Raw genomic sequence first — 23,547 nt, forward strand, 5'->3', positions numbered from 1 at the left:
TTTGGGCTTTTTCCTACCCTGATTGACTTGGACCACAATCTTATAAGGTTTTGGACCACTATTGCCTGTTGGTAGACATTGAACTTGTTTATAGGAGTTTATTTATAGCTTTCATTTCATTTATCAATACTTTATATTTTAGCTATCTTTATTAAACTTGTTTACAAGAGTTTATTGCACACAATATTTTTTTTTTTCCTTTCATATAGTCATCAAGTTCACCAGGTTGATTTAGATTCGAATCGGTAACTCCACAAATGAGATAAAGTAGTTCCTATCGAAAGATTCTTCATTCTCAAAACTCGAACATATAACCTATGGTTATGTTTGATGGCATCTCAATCATCTTATCGTGCGGTGATAATATTATATATTTATGCATCCACACAAACATAAGTGCTTAATTTATTTTCCGGAAGGGAATCGTTCTTCGCATGACTATGGATAGCAGAGCGTGGAGGTCGAAAATTAGGGTTGCCAGTTAGGAAGTAATCGAAGATTCTTCTTATCAGTCCTGTAGTAGTAGTAGTAATAGTCTCGTATTTCTTTGTCTTAGATTTCTATTATCACATGCTGTTTCTTTTGCTTCGATTTTCCTATTATCTTGTTGTTGCTAGTATATCTAGTTTTTTTCATGGCTTCTTTACTGAGCACTGAATTTTCTTTTCGGTACTGCTATTTTTTTTTCCTTTTCTTGAGCCGAGGGTCTACCGGAAACAGTCCATCCACCTTCACAAGATAGGAGTAGCATATATACTATCCTTCCCAGACTCCACTTATGGAATTATACAACTAGGTTTGTTATTATTATTGTTGTTGGAATCGTTCTCTGGAAATATGCAAAATTTGTCCATAGCACTGACCTGTGATATTCTTATTCTCCATTACACATTATAATGAGTCACAGGACTTCAACACTTTCATGTCTATGGCAGAGCAAATCTTTGTACTGAAATCTACGACATGGATATTGTTTCCATTTAAAGGAGGATTTTCTGTAATTGTACATAAAATAAAACAAATAAAAAAAAAATTGTTTGTTTTTTCATCAAATCTTTGTTCATAACTTCACGTGAGCTTGTTCATGTTGCCGGTTCTAAACCTATAAAAGAGAAAGGTTGTGGTAGGTTGACGACCAATATAAAGCTTGCCGATTTATAAAAAATCCTCACAATATTAAATAGTTAGTGCGGACATTTTAACACACGTTACACTTCTAAAATTATAAATAAAAGGTTCAAAATAGAGCAAGATAGATATGGATAGTTTATATGTCGACCTCTACTTGTGATTGAAACATAATTGTTACTATTGTTCTAACAAATAGTTGTCTACCCTTTAATTTACTCCATTTGTTCCTAAATAGTTACTCGCTCCGTTTATATTTAGATGATTTAGTTTGACTTGTCACAAAGTTTAAGAAAGAAAAGTGTGTCATCTAAATTGAAATGGTTGGAGTATCATTTTTCATACTCATAGAGCCAAACAAAACGATCTTGTGAGATTAGTCTTGTAATTAACGTAATGCTGTGATTTTATCCAATAGCAGATAGGTGTCGGGTTCAAATCTCATCAAAGGTCCATAATTCTTCTTCCTTTACCCCAACATGGGACTTTCAAGTGCAAATTCGAATATAATTAAACTCCAATCGGTTAACGCATACCGAGTGAAAACTAAAAGAAATACAAAATATATAAGCATTCTTCATGTTGTTACTAATTGATGGCGTTCTAATTTAACTCTGAAATTTAGTTAAATTGACCATAGAAAAGCGTATATGTCACGACCCGAAATTTCAATATTCGGACCGTGATGGCGCCTAACATTTCACTTGTTAGGCAAGCCAACGTTAGAATAATATTAACCAATTTTTAAATAATCTTTACATTATTAATAATCAAGAAACCAAAAGTGGAAGCAAAGTTTGAAATATAGTGAAATAATCCATAAAAACAACGGTGTCTAAGTACCATCCCAGAATTGGTATCACAAGTGCACGAGCTTCTAGAATAAATACAAATAAAGGTCTGAATAAAATAAAACTGTATGAAAATAAACACACAGCTAAAGTAAAATAGATGGGGACTTCAGAACTGCGGACGCCATGCAGTTATACCTCAAGTCTCCTCCGGTAGCTGGAATCCGAGCAAGTCTATGGTACGCCACTGGGACCAACTCTAAAATCTGCACAAGAAGTGCAGAGTATAGTATCAGTACAACCGACCCATGTACTAGTAAGTGCTAAGCCTAACCTCGACGAAGTGGTGACGAGGCTAAGACGATTCACTTTCATTAACCTGTACGCAATATTAGTAACAACAACAACAATAGAAATAAATCAGGTAACTCATTTATAATAATTGAAGCCAACCCAGCAGTCATAACCAATTATCATTTCCATCAATTCTATTGCAGCTTGCAACCCGCTCTCACAATATATTCACATTCAATTCTGTTACAGCGTGCAACCCGCTCTCATAATATATTCCTTTAATCAAATCTGTTGCGGTGTGCAACCCGATCTCTCAATATATATATATATATGTATGTATATATGTATGTATGTATATATGTATGTATGTATGTCGACTTTTAAATAAGTCTGTTACGGCGTGTAACCCGATCCTCCAATATGAACTTTTAATAAGTCTGTTTGCGGCGTGTAACCCGATCCTCCAAAATAGACTTTTCATAAGTCTGTTGTGGCATGCAACCCGATCCTCCAATATGGACTTTTCATAAGTTTGTTGCGGCGTGCAACCCGATCCTCCAATATGGACTTTTCATAAGTCTGTTGCGGCATACAACCCGATCCTCCAATATATTTATTATAATTATTTCTGTTGCGGCGTGCAACCCGCTCCTCCAACATATTCATTTACTAATTCTTATAGAAGAAATTTTCCCAATAAATGCAACAATTAATATAAAATTAAGAGACAACAAACATACAATAATTATAACTTAATTATGAAACAAACAATGACAAATAGCAGATTATTATGGAATTCAGGGAGTTCGAAAATGCTGTCCAATCTGCGCCTGATCAACTCCCGATACATATTAGGGCACTCATCCTGGAGGGACGCCCTGTCAATACCCCTTTCCGGTACAGATTTTTTAGTAGCCTTCAAACTGAAACGGTCTTGGGAAGCTCTGGAGACAAACCTGGTACGATCAAACTGAGCTGCACTGGCCGGTGCCCGTCCCCGAGATGAGCCTCCATGACCACTTGATGAGGCCCCGGTAGTGCGTCTCTTCTTTGAAGGTTGTATGTTACCTACACAATAAATACTAATATCAGTGGAGAGTGGAATATGTGACCCAATGACGGTTACTCAAACTTCACTCGCACAATTGGTCATAATTTATATTCAACACTCATTAAGGCAAATCAACAAACAGATAGTGTGCATATGTCCCCCCAAGTCACCCAAAGACCTAATTAGACTACCATTACTCACAAACCCAACAATGGCTTCCCCCAAATCAACCAATTTAAATAGCCTCCATATACCACATATAAACCACAATCCAAATCCCAAACAAAAGCACCTATGATTTTACTACCATATACATACAATAGCAAGGGAAAAGATTGAAAGAAAATCACTGAAAAGAAAAAAAGATAAATACTAAGAAAGAGGAATAAAATCATGTACTTACTTGGAGATCTTGAGAAGAACGGAGGTTGGAGATTGGTTGAGCAGAGAAGAGAAGGAAGGAGAAGAGTTTTGTGTTGAAAGGAAGATATATATTTGAATTATGTGTTTTAATTATTATTTGACATTTAGCATATTAAATATTAAACTAAATGCATGAATTCAAGAATTAATATTTGACAAAGAATAGGAGAGAAACAGTTATTATAATAATTAATTTATAATTTAAAATAATTTATGATTTTTCAAGTAAGCAGGCAGACAATTAATTTGACGACGTATAGACACTCGTCACCTCGCCTATACGTCGTTCACATGCAATTCACATAACAATTAAATTAAGGGTTCTATTCCCTCAAGTCAAGGTTAACCACGACACTTACCTCGCTTTGTAAATTTTCAACCAATTACTCAACCACAACTTTTCCTTTTAAATTTGACTCTGAAAGCTTCAAATCTATTCACAAACAATTCGATATATTCAATACTAATTATAGGAATTAATTCCATATGAATTTACAAATTTTTCGAATAAAAATTCGAAATTCATTAAAATATTCGACAGTGGGACCCACGTCTCAAATCCCGAAAAACTTACGAAATTCGAACACCCATTCCGAGACGAGTCCAACCATACAAACATTATCCAATTCCGATGTCAAATGGACCTTCAAATCTTAAATTTTCGTTTTTGGAAGATTTTATAAAAATATAATTTTTCTTCCATAAATTCACGGATTCATGATATAAAATGAGTATGAAATCATGAAATATAATCAATATAGGATAAGGAACACTTATCCCAATATTTTTCCGTGAAAATCACCCAAAAATCGCCTTACCCGAGCTCAAAAATGGAAAAAAGGTTGAAAATGGGACGAATCCCATTTTCTAGAACTTAAGTTCTGTTTCTGGGGTTTTTACCTTTCGCGAACGCGGTCAGTGCCTCGCGTTCGCGAAGCACAAATTCCTACTGCCCAATTTTACTCTTCGCGAACGCGAAGCTTGCCTGGCTTGGCCTTCGCGAATGCGAGATGCCCTTCGCGAACGCGAAGGCAAATGTCGTGGCCAGCCCTTTTCCCTTCGCGAACGCGAGGCTTCGATCGCGAACGCGAAGCTTCGCACCTCAAGCCTTCGCGAACGCGAAGCACAAAATGTGCCAGCCCCAATTTGCTCTTCGCGAATGCGAGACTCCCCTCGCGAACACGGAGAAGGAAACCAGAAGCATGTTTCTACAGTTTCCTCAAGTCCAAAAATAATCCGTTAACCACCCGAAACCAACCCGAGCCCTCGGGGCTCCAAACCAAACATGCACTCAAGTCCTAAAATATCATACGAACTTGCTCGCGCGATCAAATCGCCAAAATAACACCAAGAACTACGAATCGGACACCAAATCAAAGGAAATTTCCAAGAAAACTTGAAACCTTATATTTTTACAACCGGATGTCCGAATCACGTTAAATCAACTCCGATTCTCACCAAATTTGGCAGACAAGTTATAAATATTATAGCGGACTTACACCGGGCTCCGGAACTAAAATACGGACCCGAGGTCAATAAATCCAATATCAATAATTTCTTAAAAATCATTAAGCTTTCAAACTTTTAATTTTTCATCAAAATTCCATATCTCGAGTTAGGGACCTCGGAATTCGATTTCGGGCATACGTCCAAGTCCCAAATTACGATACGGACCTAACAGAATTGTCAAAATACTGATCCGGATCCATTTGCTCAATATATTGACTAAAGTCAACTCAGTTGAGTTTTTAAAGGTCTATTTCACATTTTAATTCATTTTTCACATGAGAACTTTCCGAAAAAAATTTCGGACTACGCACGCAAGTCGAGAAATGATAAATGGTGCTTTTAGAGATCTTAGAACACAAAATTACTTATTAAATTTAAAGATGACATTTTGGGTCATCACAGTATAGAACAAGACTATCACTTTGAAAAACGCTATTTATTTATCATTTTATATTTTATACAAGGAATTGTCATATTGAAGGGGACCCTTAGAACAACGATAAAGTTGTCTTCGTGTGACCTATAGGTCATGGGTTCGAGCTGTAGAAGCAGCCATTTAGGGCGTAGCCTTTCTGGACCCTACGTGAATGCCGGATACTTTATGCACTGACCTGCATTTTACGTAGAATAGTACGTATTCTTTCTGCAGAATTGTCCAAGCTTGTGATAAATAACTTATAAAAGGATTCTCATAGTTGATAGTTTTAGTCCGTAGAGGTGGAACACAAGGTGGCTTAAAAAGTTGATACCAAAGGTAAGTTACTTTTTTCCCTGACCGTGGCGTCCGAGTCAGTTTAAATACACTTTAAATAATTTTATAGAGTACTTGCTACCTCCCACCAATACACATAACTTACTGTAATGTTTGCATGACCAACTTATGAATATTTAGCGTGATTAACTTCATATATTTATGAGTATTCTGGCAAATTTGGAATTGGTCTATTCATTTTTTGTTACAAACTCCTATATACAGTTGATTATTGTAGAACATAGTCATTTCACATTTGGTCATAATAATTTACGTTCATGGGAATTACACATTTCCTTTTTATATATTAGTTCTTAGTCTAACATCGAAATGCCATTGTTAAACAAGCTGAAAATTGAAACTCCAGAGTTTAAGGATAAAAGAAGAATGAAAAGAAAAAAAAATTATTTTGATCATATAGAATCACTAAGTGTGCAATTTAATGCAAACTTAGCAACAAATTAAAAGGAATTTCATGAAAATCTGACACAGACATGAAAATACATAATTATATCATCTTTTATTTACCTTTTAAGTTTGGTTAAAGTAAAATAAAAACAGAATTTCTAATATCGTTACGACTTTCAGTATTGGCAGAAATTGTTTTGAAATTATGGAGGACGGCAACAGCTCATTCAATTTTTCAGGTATGTATATTCTACATGATTTTTGTTAATCTTCCATCTAAATTTCTTTTATTGAGAGATCAAGGATCATGTACATCAAATTAATCTATCTAAGCATTGATGCACAAGATTATTTGATACTTGTGCTAGTGAAAAATAGTACCTAGGTACCTGGTGGATTTAGTCGATGTGTGCACAATTAATTAAGTGGCTAAAAGTCCAAACATAATAATAACTAAGTAGCGTGTTTACTTTGAACCATGGCAATTGCTTGACCTAATGAAATGCCTATATAAACTTAATTTGACATTGACTAATAAAAAGTTAGCTTCTAATTTTGGCCAAGACTCGTAAAAGAATGTTATAAAACTAAAATTTATAAATATTTCTTGTAATATTGGTACATATGCAGGTAAAAAGAAGAAGTCAGAGCTTGCAAAACTACAGAAAGAGCATGATGAGAAGATAACAATTGTCAATGAGCTCAAGAAAAAGAAAGAAGAAATGAAGCTCCAATTGGAAAAGAAGGAAATTTCAGAGGAGAAGAAAGATGCTTTCAGAAAATTGAGTGAAAAATATCAAAGTATGAAAGATGAATATGATTCTCTTTTGGATAAGAAATTAAAGGGAAAGGAGTAGTACCTTAACACCTTGTTCGGGTTGTTCGTTTCATAATGTACCGTTTTACATCGTATTGTATTATATGTATTTTATCGTTATAACTAATAAATTTTCATAATGTACCATTTTACATCGTATTGTATTATATACATCGAATTTGTCTACTCCATTATTTCCAGACTTTTGATTTAATGATAAAAATACAACACGTAATATATGGTTTCGATGTACCTACAAGTTCGAACCGACAAAAAGTTATTCTAAGGGCAAAAATGTCCTTGTTGAACTTTCACTCAGCCACACCATGTATAAAGAGGAGTGATTAGAGAACTCTTTATGCATGTGAATTTTTATTTGGAAAATTATTTATGGTATTTGCTTAAGAAAAGTTCCAAGTTGGGCTTGGACTCGATTTGCAAGTGGTAGTAGCATAAAGCGTCACCTCTATAAGCCTGCAACTCTCACTGATTGGCATTAAAATAAGAGAATTTTTCGTAAACCACTATAGTTTAGAGCCTAATAACAATAATTTGTCTAATTACTCTTCGTAGCTACTATTCATTTGTTACTAACTTGTATCACTTGTATTCAAACGCATAACGAATATAACTTGTGCCAAATGTATTTGTTCGTGCAACGAATACAACGTGTATCAACTGTATCCATTTGCGCGATTGTATTCATTCGTGCAACGAATACTATATGTATCAAATGTAACTAAGGCGAAATACAAGGGTTTATGCAAATGATACAACTTGTATCAAACTCAAGACCTCCGCTAACTAAGCGGACGCTCTAACCAACTAAGTTATGAGAGCTTGTTGCTCTCTTGATTCAGTTCAAAACAATTAATCTCTTATTTCATGGGTTTGCTATAAAATTTAAATATAGCTATGAATGATAAATACAATATAAATAATTGATGTGTCGTGTAATTTTTCCTTAAAACAAAACAATAAAGTTAAATATAAGGAGAACATGGAAAAAGTGTTCAATAAGAAATGGAAAATTATGAAAGGAAAAGAAATAGTAGTCCTTTACCAAAAAAGGCTATCTAATCATGAAATGTTGATATAGTAACTATGTTATGTATTTTATGACTTCTTGTAGGATCGTAATTTAGTTTTTGACTATTCATAGTATTATACAACCTTTACAAGATTACAAAAAGTAGTACAAGGGAAAAAAATAAGCATCTCAATTTTAGTTAAGTGTGAAAATCCTTGCCATTAAAACAAAACAATGAAGTGAAATAAAGGAGAACAAGAAAACATATTGTTCAATAAGAAATGGGGGTTTAGGAAAGAAATAGAAACAGTGGCCCTTTAGGAAAAAGGCTGTCTAATCATGAAATATTGATAGAGTCACTATGTTATGTTTTTTACTTTTTCTAGTACGATCGTGATTTAATTTTTAACTATTCGTAGTTTACAAGATTACAAAAAGTAGTATAGGGAAAAATGTAAATGTCTAATTTTTGCTCTCTTTTTTTTTCCACATTATAATTTTTAGGATTATTATGTGTGTATTTGTATATTTTGAATTAGATTTTAGTTTAATTAATTGTTGTGAGGTTCAAGGGAATGGGTTTCTTTATTTTTCATCCAAATTGGACCGAAATTTGAGGCAAAGTAGCAACCCAAATCATGTTAACCCAGTCTAAGATGATTCTAAGATTGACTGGGCGTAGTTTTATGTTGAAACTACGTCGTTTCATTTAGTAATATGAAGACTTGATCTCATCCATTTATGATCTTTGATCCAACGGCTCTCATTTGTTCAACTTTGAGGTATAAATGCCTTTTAAAATCAGATTTTTTGCCATTTCTCTAAGAACCCAAACCCTAGAGACCCCTCTCTTCACTCTCTCCTCTCTCTCACTCTCTCTTGCCACCACCGTGCGCCTCCGCCGGTGTTGGTCCAAACACCCCCAAAATTACCACCAATCTTCTTCTCTCCTCCTCATCTCTCCATATCTTCAACTCAAATCTCCCAAAACCTCACCGATCTCCGCGAATAGGAAGAAATCCAAAACCCTAACCCCTTATATTTTCCCAAATTCGTGAGTTTTCAGGCCACTTTACCCCCATAATACATACATGAACTTGTAAATATTTACACGATCTAGAACATTTCATTAGTTTCAGTCCCAAATCCGGCGACCACCTCACTGCCACGCGGCTCCACTGCCACCGCCGCTGCTTCTCCGTCTTTTATTTTTTAAACCAAATGCATTTGTTTCCTTTTGGCAAGACACCGAAATTTATTGGTTTAGCGTCTGCCAAAGAGAAATATGCGCCTCGGGGTCGGACAACCACCTCTTGGCATCCTCGGCATCGTCTCGTTGCTCGATTCGACGTCGGATGTCCCAGAGTTTGGTATAAGCTCGCACACTAATCTACCCCCTTCATAATTTATGTTTTTTTTCCCACCCGAGTGTAAGTTTTAGTTTAATTTTTTGTTTTCAATTAATTGTTAAGCTGTGATCGTTAGTTCAAGCTTACTTTCATTAGCCTTCTTCAATGTTTAGTCATTGCTTAATATTTTTGAATCAGGTACTTAGTCGTTTGCTTAGGTTGCTATTAATCGTTGTTCGATAGTTTATCAATATTTATTTAAGTTTTATTTTCGGCAGCGTTTCCTAATTTTTGTCGTCTACTGTTAATTCTCATAAATCGATTGGCTTTAGTTTAGTTTGTGTGAATACCTAGTTTGATTACATTTTAAATCTTGTTTCTGTTTTGTCAATTCTTAGTTGTTTGAGTTTGATTTGGTTTGAATCACATAGTTTGATACTAATATTGTAAGAGCTGAAGTTTAGGTTATTTTATCATAAAATAGGGTACTAGTAGTCTACTTTTTACTAGTAGGGTGGCTGAAAATGATATTTTTCTCCTTGCTTTTGACATAGAAGATTTTCACGTTGTCCTTTCACCTTTTGGACAGCCTTTGAATAATGTTTAGCACACAAAGTCAGTCCTTTTGGACAGACTTTTGGTGAACCAAAATCTATCCAAAAGTGATTTTCTTGGCCTATTTAAGGGCTAGTCTTCTCCTCACTTTAGGGACGGATTCTTGCATTGAGAGACCATCTTAAAAAAAAAAAAGACAGCCCGGTGCACTAAGCTCCCGCTATTTGCGGGGTCCGGGGAAGAGCCAGACCACAAGAGTCTATTGTACGCAGTCTTACCCTGCATTACTCAGAGACCATCTTTTACATTCGGAAAAAAAGAAAGACATAACTTAAGAAAAATCATCAGTTGAACATCCAAAAGTAAGCTGAAAAACTGAAAGTTTGTGAGTTCTTTCTTCTTTTCCTAAGTCATTATGCTTTTGGTTTGAGCTTCTGGTTTGAATCGGGTTTAAAAGATTGTTGTTGGTCTGTTGCTGTTGTTGGATTGGTTGATGTGTTTCGATAGTGATATACGAAGCCAAATCCATTACTATTGTCCTGCTTTCGAATTTGCAGTCTAGGTAACTTTTCTAGCTTGTAAAGTAGTTCATTTTCAAAGAAATAGAAGCATGAAGTCCTTACTTGATTTCTGAATATTCTTGTAACTTTCTGGTTAGATCTTTATGCTACTAAAAGAAGTGTTTGTCTCATGTATGAAGAATCTGTGACTTCTTGTAGTGATATGTTGGCATAAGTTATTCATTTTAAGTTATTCTGGATCAATGTTATATTATGATAAAAACCATAATATAATCACATGCTTAGTTTAGGTTCCATGTTGAGTTTGGTTTAGTGTATGGGCTTCAAAAACTAAGTATGAACACTGTGTTAGTAAAATAAGTTGGATTCATTAATTAGTATAGTATACTAAGAGTTCTTGCATTTAAAATAATATGTAGGAGGGTTAGTTCTATTTTCTCTTTCTGGTGAATTTTCTTTTCATGGCTAGTTAATTTCTTAATTCTTTTAATTATGGTATCAACTATTGGAAAATTAATTTACATATAGTGGTGTTTCTTCACTGTTAAAAGGTAGTACATAGTTAGACAAGAGGTTTCGTACTTTTGGGGCGATGGTCTGGTTTGGGCGTTAAGTAGGCAAATTATTTTGGCCAAAACTAGAATCACAGTAGAGCTGGCTTCATAATAACTAATAATAGGCCCGATGCCTTTAAAAGTACATGAATTATGTCTCCTTAAATTCGTTGCTGGTCTATTTCTTTTGTTCTTTTAACAAGTTGCTAGACCATTTTGCATATATAAAGAAAGTTGGCCCAATACCAATTAATAAGCTGAGGCCCATATCTTCTTTTAAAAGTAGCTGGTTCACTTTCAACTAATAACAAGCAGCCCTTTTAGATTGATAAGTTGGCTTAATTTTTTTATTATTTTATTTATAATCTCGATAAATACAAATCAGATTTTCTTTTATAAAAAAAAAATTCAATGCTTAATCTCTCTCAATTAATTTAAACGATTGGCAATTTTAGGCACGTTTCAAATGTTGACCATGCGTTAATACACGATCTTTGGTCAACATTTAATTCATAAAATGGTCGCGTGTGCATTCTCGCTCCTTGACCTTTAATTAATAAATTATGCTTTTCAGTAATTAATTGTATTTAAACCATGTGTACCGACACATTCCTTGATTTAGTACATGTAATTAAATAAAGACCTTGTGTGCTTATATGCTCCTAGGCCAAAGTTAAAAAAATTCAATTAATTATTAAGCGGTACTAGACAATAGTAATTTAAGGCAAATAAAATACACTTTATCCAAAAATAATTCAAGCCAAATTTAATCAATAAAAGCGACCGTGCTAGAACCACGAGATTCGGGGTGTGCCTTACACCATCTCCCTGGTCAAACAATTCCTTACCCGATCTTCTGTTTCTGCAGACCAATAAAAATAGAGTCAAACCTCCCTTTGATTAGGGATTCAAATAAAAGGTGACTTGAAACACCAACAAAATCATATCAAAGTGGCGACTCTGTAAATAAAATGATCCATACTTAATTTTGTCACTTTAATTGAAAAAACCCTTTAATCCACATATTATTTTTTGCTGGTGGAAAAAAGGGTGTGACAAAAAAAAAAAAATAGGCATCTCAATTTTAGTTAAGTGTGAAAATCCTAAAAAAAAAAGTGTGAAAATCCTTGCCGTTAAAACAAAACAATGAAGTGAAATAAATGAGAACAAGAAAACATATTGTTCAATAAGAAATGGGGGTTTATGAAAGGAATAGAAATAGTGGTCCTTTAGGAAAAAGGCTGTCTAATCATGAAATGTAGATATAGTCACTAGGTTATGTTTTTTTTTATTTTTTCTTGTACGATCGTGATTTAGTTTTTAACGTAGTGTTATAAAACCTTTACAAGATTACAAAAAGTAGCACAAGGAAAAAATAAGTATCTCGATTTTAATCAAGTATGAAAATCCTTACCATTAAAATAAAATAATGAAGTGAAATAAAATGAGAAGAAGAAAAAGGTATTGTCTGGTAAGGAATGGAGAATTATGAAAGGAAAAGAAATGATGGTCGTTTACGAAAAAATTGTCTTATTGTAATGATACGATCAAAAATGATCGAGAACAATTGAGTGGCAAGTAGTGGTGTGTTGATGTTTTATAATTTAGCTTTTAACAATTCGTGATATTTTTGTACAGTTATTTCACATTACTGATCGGGAGGATTGCGATGCGATTTAACGAGCAAGAGTTTTCGTTGGAGACGAGCACACGCGCGAAGTCATGATTTTTGTGTGTGCAGTATAGAGAGGATAGCTCGAAGGCGGGAAGAACTATATTAAAAGAAGGAAAAATAATACTTTTGGTCCCTATATTGTTACATAATTCCTGTTTTAATGTGTTAGTCAGCTAAGACTATTTAACCTCTAATTAATCTTAACGTGCAAATTTATGATCCCTAAGACTAATGGTGTTATAAAATTTTAACAAAAATATTACTTCTAATTTCTAACATTCAAAAAAAGATAGATAAATGAAAAGTGATGCAATGTAACTTTCCCAAGATAGAGGATCTCTATGCTACAACAATAGCATTTGTTGAGGCTGTTTTTGCCATTTAAATTTCCTAAAAAAGAGATCTTAAAATATGAATTTGGAAGAAAACAAAAATGAAGTTGACAAAGAAACAATATTAAAGCCAAGAAAGCCATAAAATTGTGCTTATTTAAATAATGAATTTTGAATTTGTAATGTAGAAAGTTCTATGCCTTCCTCATCTTATTTGCATCAGTGTCTGAAACAACTTTGTTTCAGAGAAATTTATTTCACAAACTATATTTTATCCAACAGTGACTGAAGCAAACAATAATTCTGTGATATTTTTGATAGTCCACATATAATAACATAAGAGCCAAGTTTGAGATTAGCAGCAAAGGAGGGATCTAGTATTCTGATCATCTCGTTGGAAGTGACAGAGAAGTTTCACCTCACAATGAAGTCTGCTGTTAGCTTTTTTTTGAGTCTTCTGCCTTTTGTTTATCCTGTTAAAATTTTCTAGCACTACTAGTCTTTCAAGAATCAAAATTGCACTTTTGAATTACTTGAAGGCTAAATATGCTTAATGTATTAACGTAAATATCAAAAATAGAAATTTTGCAATAACACATGGAGAAAATTCGTTATTTTCCGTTAAAAGAAAAAGAATTGTCATTTTGAGCGACATCTAACACTCTAAAAGAATAGCTATTTTTCTCTCTCAAAATAACTATGTGAAAAGTGACATGAATTTGTCTTATGCAAATGAAAAAAGCATGATCAATTTAACATGCATCTTCTAATCAAAAGATACACAAAGTTAAGTCCATAATTATTTTATAATATTAAAGTACTGTAAGTCCAAAATGAATCTATGGGTTGTTTAACGCTATTTTTAGGACGCAGAAATTGCATGAAGAGTGGAGGTGGAGAACAATAATTCCATTATACAAGAACAAGGGTGATATAAAAAAAAATGCAATAACTATAGGGGTATCAAAGTATTAAGCACATGATGAAAATTTGGGAGAGGGTGATAGAAGGGAGGATGAGGAGGAGTGTGTCTATTTCCGAGAACCAGTTCGCTTTTATGCTAGGTTCGATCGACTACGGAGGCCATTAATCTTGTGGCTTATGTAGAGAAAGCATACGATGAAGAAGGACTTATATATGGTGTTCATTCACCTAGAGAAAGCATATGACAAAGTCCTGAGAAAGGTTCTATGAAGATGTTCGAAGGCTGAAGGTATGTCTGTAACTTACATTAGGGTGATCAATGACATGTATGATGGAGCTAAGACACAGGTAATGACACATGAAGGAGACTCATTTTGCTTTTTCCTTTTCAAACCGGTAGCATTAGTATTAGTATGCATCACTGTTACTCGTAGATTGCTATCGATTGATATCTTCTCGCTTTGATTTTCTTAATTTTCTGTTGTTGTTACTACTTGTGGCCTATGCTTCTTTTCATCTATTCTCTAGCCGAGGGTATATCTGAAACAATCTCTCTACCCTCCAATGGTAGGGGTAAGCTATGCGTACACATTACCCTCCCAAACCCCAATTGTGAGAACTCACTGGGTTTGTTGTTGTTGTTGTTGTTGTTGTTATTGTTGTATTAAGACACATTTACTTCCCCTTGGACCTAATTTTCAGATGGGTAAAAAGGATTATGAACAAAAGTAACATAATACCCAAGAGTTACAAAAAGAAACTCAAATGGAGTTCTTGTTTGTCCATAACTCATATGGAGTAAATTTTATAATATGGTTCACTTTAATTTAGTACCTTTCATTAAAAGAAGAGAGACGTTTATTTTTTGGGATCAATTGATACCATGTCTTATTTTAAAAAGAGGGTGCCCATGAGAGAGCCCATCAGAAGGTCCAATTTCGGACAAGAGTTGACCCAATTCGGATCCCTCTCTTGAATCCATTCCTATGATAACCCAACCATGTTCCAATACCCCTATGACCCAGCCGACCCACCCCATTTCTTTTTAAAAATCCCATCCTCCATTCCTTTTAATCCATTCCTTTTACCCTATATATAAACCTAATTTATCACAAAATCTAATTCCAAAAGACCTAAACAGCCGCACCCCTCGACCCCCACTTCATTGCCGCCACGTAGCATCGCTGGAGAATTCCAAATCCGGTGATGCATTTTTGGTCCCCTCCTTTAATGGTGATACGAACAAGGAAGAAAAATACAAGAACACAAATAAAAAGATAGAAATTAGTAAAGAACTTTCTCTCCCATGTTTTTTTGTGTTACAGATTGTAATTTATTTTTATACTTAATATTTTTTTACAAAAAACAAGAAAAAAAGGAATAAAAACTAAATCACCCGAAAATTCAACCCCGCGATTGATGTCTTCCCAGGCGCGGGCTTGGAACAACAATTCTAAGAGGAATTTTCATAAACCACTATTGTTTAGAGCCTAATAACTATAGTTTGCCTAATTACCATTCGTAGCTACTATTTAATTGTTATTGACTTGTATCACTTGTATACAACGTGCAACAAATACATCCTGTGTCAACTGTATTCGTTCGTGCAACTAAGACGGAATATAAGGGTGTATACAAAGGATACAACTTGTATTGACATTATACATGGGTGTATACAAAGGATACAACATGTATCGATTGTAATTGTTCGCGCAACGCATACAATTACGGCGAAATACAAAAATACATAAAAATAAAATTGTTGAGAGTCAAACTCAAGACCTCCCCTAACTAAGCGGACTCTCTAACCAACTGAGTTACAAGAGCTTATTGCTCTCTTGTTTCAGTTCAAAACAATTAATCTCTTATTTCATGGATTTGCTATAAAATTCAAATATAGCTACGAATGGTAAATTTTCAGAAAGTATAGGTACAAATGATAAATACAGTGTAAATGTTTGATGTGTCACGTAATTTTTCCCAATTTTAAATATGGAAATGAGTCATTCTTTTGGCACGGACTAAAAAGAAAATAGGTTCACGTAAATTAAAATGGAGGCAATATAAAATTGAAATTCATAAATATTTCTTGTAAAATTAGTACATATGCAAGTAAAAAGAAGAAGTCAGAGCTTTCAAAACTACAGAAAGAGCATGATGAGAAGATAACAGTCATTAATCGTTTTATACGGTATTATATTATATTGTACTGTATTGTTGAGACAATGTTAACAGATGTTTTTGCACATATCTTCTGCAAATCAGAACTTTAGATTAGAACAAGATTAGCCATAGGAGTCTAACCCATCCAGAACCTGCTAAGTGCCCGAATATTGCCTTGCTGGTGTACTTCATTTACATAAACTAGTATAGTACATAGAAAGAGGAAAGGATAACCAAATTCAACAAGGAAACTATAAAAAGCAAAGACATCATATGTACGAAAAGAAGGACGCAACACTTGTTTAGAAAACTGAAAACCATAAGCAGATCTAGAACAAGCCTTCCCAGAACCGCTATAATACTATATTTAACATGGCTAGGGACTACTAAGACTAATTTTGAAGGAAAAAGAAAGAATCACATGATTGATCAATCTTGGATGCTTCTCTACATATCGAGCACATTAAGAGCAGCCTGGAGAATTTGAACTTGTGGGGATAGAGACTTCAGAAATGAGGCCCCAACTGCCGAGTTTGAGATAGTTGTTGGACTGCAACAGGAAAAGGTTAAGATTAGAATCTACTTATAGCCATAATGCAGAGTAATTTGATATCAAATATATAAAAGTTACATTGTGGTTGGTTACAACAGAGAACCACTCCATGCCATCAGGATCAGCAATTTTCGACACGCTTAATAACCTTGGAACAACAAACAATTCACCAGCTTCGATGGGTCTGTCAGCAACAAAACCACCGGAATCATGCACCTTCACTGTGCCGCTGCCTTTTACGATATAAGTAACCCGAATTGCTGTATCAACAGAAATTTCAGGATAGTACACAGCACTTCCATTTAACGTCACATGAATAGCACCAAGTCCAATGTCGCCAATCATTGGCAAGTTTTCGGTATTCAAATCCAATATCTCTCCACTGCCATTAGTGTCAAAGCGGGACGGGGCTGCTTTCTCACAGTTGAGTAACATGCCATCTCTTTGGTCCTGTTTAGGATCGGGCATTTCAAAGGGTGGATCAAGCTTGACGATACTGTTGACAAGCTGGGGACCAACAAGAGTTTTGAGAACACTTTATCCCGAATTCCATGCTCTGCCAACAAAATCAGGTGAAAAACAAGAGAAATTGCCATTCGACCCAGTCAACAAGAAGTCAGTGAATGAACCAGATTTAACTGCAGTTTTGGTATCACCAAGAAAGAGTATCTCAAGTTCTGTAGCATTTTTATTGTACCACCATGTGACAACTCCAACAGGAAGTGCAATAGCATCACCCTTTCTAATGGCTACTACTTTCTCTTCTTTTCCAGGAAGTACAATACCAGCAACACCCGTACCTGAATTCACATAAATGATTAGAGAGGAATGCAATGAATAGTTACCCTGAAAAGCAAATCCATCATCTATTAAGTGATGGAGAGCCCAAAAACAGTAGCACTAAAATCAGGAGCCTTAATGTGGATCGTGGATCTATAAATATCTTCACACAAGTAACTATCCTGGTATGACAAGCAACACAACAACTTCTTTAACTATGGAAATCCCTTTAGAAAATACATGAAAACTGAGTCTAAATTTCTCAGCTGATACAGGCCTGCAAAGTTAATTTATTAGCTTAACCATTTTGCCATGAGAGAAATAATTTTAGCAAAGTGATTTCTCTCCACCAGAATTCAAAGCACACCAAACCCAATTAAACCCACACATCCTCCACCACTAGGGTCACAACCAAAGACCAAAACAGCAATAAGATAGAGGTGGGAGAAGACATCTGTTGGGGCTGAACATCACAAATCAGAAACTATCAAGAAATTAAGTCAAACATCACTAAGACTACAATCCTTTATTTGGCTAAAATCAAGCAAGCAAAAATCCTTGAGATGCTATACGTATTCCGGTAAAATTCCAAATTGGGGGAAACCACATGAGTTCGAAATCAAGAATACAATCGTTAGGTCCACATACTAGTTATGTGAGAAACAATGGGAAATGTTTCTGCAGGGATTGATAACAAAGGATTGTTATCCACTGATTAATAATGAAGAGATTGTTATACATGTATTACTTACTTTAAATAGGCATTTGAGTCTTTAAATAAGTTAATACCTGCATTGCCAATACATATATTCTTATTCCACATTGTACACTGCATAAAATAATGGACAACAAGATTCCCACATCACATAAGGCCTCCCACCAAATTATTTATTCTTATACTGCCAACCAACCAAACAATGTATTATTTAGTGGAGTAATTTTATGTTGAGATTAAGTCTTCCCATCTACCACCTTCTCCTTCGTACACCATCTTTGCCCTCATTCGCACTGAAAAATCTGCCCACACATAGTGAAGTTTGAAACCACCCCACTCATCCATACTCTTCCCAATAAAACTGTCCTCTATACCCATACTCTCCCCTACCGGTGGAGCGATATCCGACACGGGCGGAGCTAGAAATTCTGTCAAGGGTTCAAGAAACACCACAGTAAAAAATTCTCTATATAAAGGAGATTCAACAAGTTATATATATATATATATATATATATATACACATACATATTTTTTTTACCTATATATGAAGTACAATTTTCTGATAATGGGGATACAATTGAACCCTGTTCACCATACATAGCTCCGCTATTGCAGTCTCTCGTTACCTCAAGTTAATATGAAATAATAACTGGATCAAACAAACAACAATTAATTTCTGTCATATATTTAAACGAACTAAATTACTATAAAACATCAATCACCACACATAATATTCAGAAAATATGTCGACATATCAAATCTATGAATTCTCAGTGATAACACCGTAGAATTAAGAAAACATTTCAAGTTGTATAGTTCAATTCAATTCACACGCTACAATTTCACCAATTTCTCTGTTCCACCCAATTTCAGTACAATTCAAAATAATGCAGGGCATATATATTCACTAGTTTCAAAATAAAATCGCAATTACATTATTTCACAATTCACAATTCACAATTTCACGATTCATAATTCAAAATATAATTGCAAAAACTAAAAAGGAAGAAGAAGATTACCGGGGAAATTCCAGGCGGCGCTGTTGCGAAACAGATTGAATGTGAATCGAAGAGTTGCAGGCTTTATAAAGGTGGCGGTTTACGTTGTAGGCCAGCTTGTTTTATATCGTATTGTTACTTCAAATATAATATTTGGTTTGATTATTACTTAAATTTTATTGTATTATATCCTTAAATTCATTGTTATATAACGATAAAAAATGTCATTTTATAGAATGACAAATTTGGTGGGCTAGCGTCATTTTTCTGCTTTTTTCCCCTCTCGTCTTACCCTTCTTTATTATTAAATAATCATATTTTATCATTTATCACACTTTTTTATATAATATTCTATTTCGTATCCTATTTTTATCAGTAATATTGCAAGTTTATTTTTCATATTATTGGTGTGTGATATTATGAAACGAAGGCAAATGATACAATATATCCAAATATTGTATTCATCAAACAATACAATACAACACAATACAATACGATACATTATGAAACGATATGTAAAAATAATCCAAACAAGCTGTTACAAATCGAGTCCAAGCCCAAACTGGAGCTTTTCTTAAGCAAATACTATCATTAAGAAATTTTCCAAATCTATCTTTATATAATTAGATAGATGACAAGTTTTTGAATAATAATTCTTTTTTTTTAAGAATACGCGCATTTTATTCATAAAGACTAAAGTAGTGTAGCACTATTACATGTAGTATTACTACTATCACAGATACCCTGGATGGCATCAACATTGTCTAGTTCAACTAGACTTTTATAAACATTAAATAACATAGTTCGTACTACAACAACACCTCTTTTGTCCTCCAGCATCCTGGATTCGACAAAAAGTGGTGGAACAGCATAACACAAAAGTTTATTTATGGTAGACTGTTTTGATCATTCCCTTGCCTTTTGATGAGCAGCTTCATTCCCTTCCCTGCAGTTATGCTTGAGAACCACTTGCCCCATTTTGGCCATTAACCACCTACAATCAAAAATAATATTGTTGTAAGTCATGTATCCCTTCTGGAGGTAATATATTACGCATGTGGAGTCCGTTTCCACTTCTAATGGAGTAAAGTTGTGTTCTGCTGCAATGGTTAATCCTTGATGGATCGCTTGGAGTTCTGCATGGATAGGAGAATCTGCATGAATTGATTTTATGAATCCAAGTGTCCAGTTTGAATCAGCATTTCTGATGAGTCCACCAATCCCTGCGACTAGTTTTCAGCTTCGAAAAGCACCATCGACATTAAGTTTGTACCAACCCTTAGGTGGTGCATGCCAACTGATACGTAGGGGGATTCTCTTCGAAGTGTTATTTTCTCTGTCAGTGAAAAGTTTGTATTCGAGGGCTTGTTTTACGATAGAAGAAGTTGATAAAGGATGTGAGGTATTGTTGATGTTGTTCTTGTTCCTGTTCAGCCAAAGGTTCCATATGATGAACGGGAAGAGATCCTCCCAGCTTATTATGTTGGGCATTATGGTTAAGTTAAAGCTATGGGGGTTGAGGTTTCTTAGATAGAGAAGCCAGTGATTATTTTGGCTGTTGCTCGTTTCGTTTGGAGGCTGGCGTAGGATTGAGTGCCAAAACTTCTGGCCATACTACAACGTAAAATAATATGTTGGATATCTTCTTCTCCATTTCTACAACACGTGCAAGTTGGGTCTATATTTATGCCAATGTATTGTAAGTACTTTTTGCATGAAATTCTGTCATGGTAGCATAGCCATAGAAAATAATTTATCTTGTTAGGACAATATAGAGACTAGATCCAGTCAAAGTTTTCTTTATTGTGCTCTTGATCACTACAAGACTCGTTAATAAGCTTGTAGCAGGACTTAGTAGAGAAGGAACCATCTGTGTCCCCCCCCCCCCCCCCAAATAAACTTAGTATGGAAGGTTACTAGAAGGTATGATAATGGAATTAATTTTGTTGATTACTATAGGAGGAATATCAAAGGAAATTTTATTTAAAGACCAAGTGTTATTTTGGTAGAGGTCTTTAGGTGTAAGATTTAAATCAGAGTTATTTAGAGGCCCCACTAGAAGTTCACGCAGTGGTTGGCAGTTAGGAATCTAAGCAGTGCCTTTAGAGCAAATTTCCCAACCAATCTTAAGGCTCTTCCATATGAAAGAATTGTTCTTGGGGGAATTTTTGATGTATTTGGTTATAAGAAGATTTGCCCGAGGGGAATGAGGGTAGTTTAATAGTCGCCAAGCAAGACTTGCTAGGAGTACTTTGTTTTTGGATTTTGCTTTTTTGACTCCTAACCCTCCTGTGGATTTATCAGTTGTAACAGTGTTCCAGTTGAGGAGATGTCACTTTTTTTTGCTATCCGTGGTACCCCAAATAAAATTCCTAATAATTCTATCAATATTTTGCAAGATTTTAATAAGTAAAAAAGTAAATTGCATAATGTAGTTAGGGATACTGGCTAGGGTAGAAATTGCAAGCGTGGTACGTCCAGCAATGTTGAGGCAGTTGGTTTTTCAGTTGGTCAGTTTGGTGCGCATGCTATCGAAGATATAATAGAAGTCCTTTATTTTAGGGGAGCAATTGTGAATGGGTAATCCCAAATATTTCTCAAAGTGGGTGGTGCTTTTAATCTTTAATTGACTAGATAGGTAGGAAATGTCATCCTTTGAGCAGTTGGAGGAGAAGTGAATTTTTAATTTCAAGTGGTTGATTTTTTGACCTGAAAGTTCACAGAAACTTGTGATTCAACTAAGAATAGTGCTGCAATATTTTTTGGTGACCTTGCCCATTAGTGTTAGATCATCCGCAAAAAACAGGTGTGAGAAATGTGGACCTTTGGACGTTACATTAATAGGGTCCCAGAGATTGATGTCTACTAAATAATTTATATAGCGTGATAATATTTCCATGCAAAGAATAAAAATATAGGGGGAGATTGGGTCGCCTTGACGGATACCTCTACTGGGGCTGAAATAACTAGTTTTGTTACCATTAGCCAGGATGGATAACTGGCTAGTGGTGATGCACGACATGATTAGCTTGGTAATTTTTGGAGGAAATTTTAAGTGGTGAAGGGTGGTATATGAACGGCCATTCAAGCCTATCAAAAGCCTTTTCAAGGTCAATTTTAATTAGCATGTTTCCTACCTTGCCTTTTTTTGTTATTGATGGACCTGATAAGTTCTTGAATGATGATAGCATTATCACTGGCCTTTCTATATTTCATAAAACTGGCTTGGTAAGGGCTGATGATGGATGCAAGGAATGGTTTAATTCTACTGGCAATGATTTTGGAGATGATTTTATAGATAGTGTTGCAAAGACCTATTGGTCTAAAATTCTTGAGGTTATTCGCGTTGGGAACTTTGGGGATGGTACAGATGTAGGTGTTGTTTATGGGATAGCGAGTAGAGCATTCCTTGAAAACTTTGTGGCAAAACGTGGTGACTGAGGGGCCTACAATATGCCAATATTTCTGGAAGAAGAAAGGGTGTAGGCCATCCGGACCTGGAGCCTTGAATGGTTTGAAGGAGTAAAATGGCATTGGTGATTTCCACATTTGAAAGGGGTTTATCCAAGGATGAGAGATTCAGAGTAGTAAAACTGGTCGGGCTGTTCATGATATGTTTCCAGTTAGTAGTTGTCACGGAGGTAGTGAAAAGGTCGTTAAATTTTTTTGTGGTGTGTTCTATGATAGCCTCCTGACTGTCAAACCAATTGCCATTATCATCTTTGAAAAATATAATTTTATTCCTTCTTTGACGATTGGAGGCACTAATGTGAAGAAATTTTGTATTTGCGTCTCTGTCATTAATCCAAGCAATTCTAGATCTTATTTTCCAGTGGTCTTCTTCTATTTTGAGGATACCATTATACTCTTTTTGAAGGTTATCTTCAAGATTTTTGAGGAAGTCGCATGTGTGATAATGATTGTAGGCTTGAAGGCCATTTAGCCTAGCAAGGATTCTTCTTTTTTCCTAAATATGCTACTAAATGTAGTGTCTTTCCACCTAATTACTTGATCTAGGAGGTGGCTTGTGGCAGTGATAAGGTTTTTGTGTGTCCAACTGGAGTATACAACATTAACAAAATCAGGATGATTATACCAAAACAGTTCTAGGTGAAAAGGCTTGGGACCTAAATTAATGTTGTTACTGGAGAGGGTAAGGAGTAGAGGGTTGTGGTCAGAGAGTACGGTTTTGGGAGATGAGTGACGAAAGCATTAGGGAAGAAATC

General features: G+C 34.9%; 1 protein-coding gene and 1 pseudogene across 1 annotated transcript; one reads left to right on the plus strand and one right to left on the minus strand.

The window, feature by feature from the left end:
- The first annotated feature begins 5,893 nt into the window (after positions 1-5,893).
- On the plus strand, positions 5,894-7,349 carry LOC138900965 (uncharacterized). Its single transcript, XM_070188637.1, has 3 exons — positions 5,894-5,950; positions 6,536-6,594; positions 6,986-7,349. Exons 2-3 carry the CDS (start codon positions 6,561-6,563, stop codon positions 7,210-7,212), a joined length of 261 nt encoding a protein of 86 aa, XP_070044738.1. The 5' UTR covers positions 5,894-5,950; positions 6,536-6,560; the 3' UTR covers positions 7,213-7,349.
- Positions 7,350-16,549: 9,200 nt separating this feature from the next.
- On the minus strand, positions 16,550-18,824 carry LOC104089599 (12S seed storage protein CRD-like; annotated as a pseudogene).
- Positions 18,825-23,547: the final 4,723 nt, after the last annotated feature.

This window comes from Nicotiana tomentosiformis, chromosome 11 (assembly GCF_000390325.3).
Source record: "Nicotiana tomentosiformis chromosome 11, ASM39032v3, whole genome shotgun sequence".
NCBI lineage: Eukaryota > Viridiplantae > Streptophyta > Magnoliopsida > Solanales > Solanaceae > Nicotiana > Nicotiana tomentosiformis.

Coding starts and splice junctions, on each gene's coding strand:
- LOC138900965 (XM_070188637.1), top strand. CDS start 6,561: ATGGAGGACGGCAACAGCTCATTCAATTTTTCAG. Junction 6,595..6,985: donor CAGCTCATTCAATTTTTCAG/GTATGTATATTC, acceptor GTACATATGCAG/GTAAAAAGAAGAAGTCAGAG.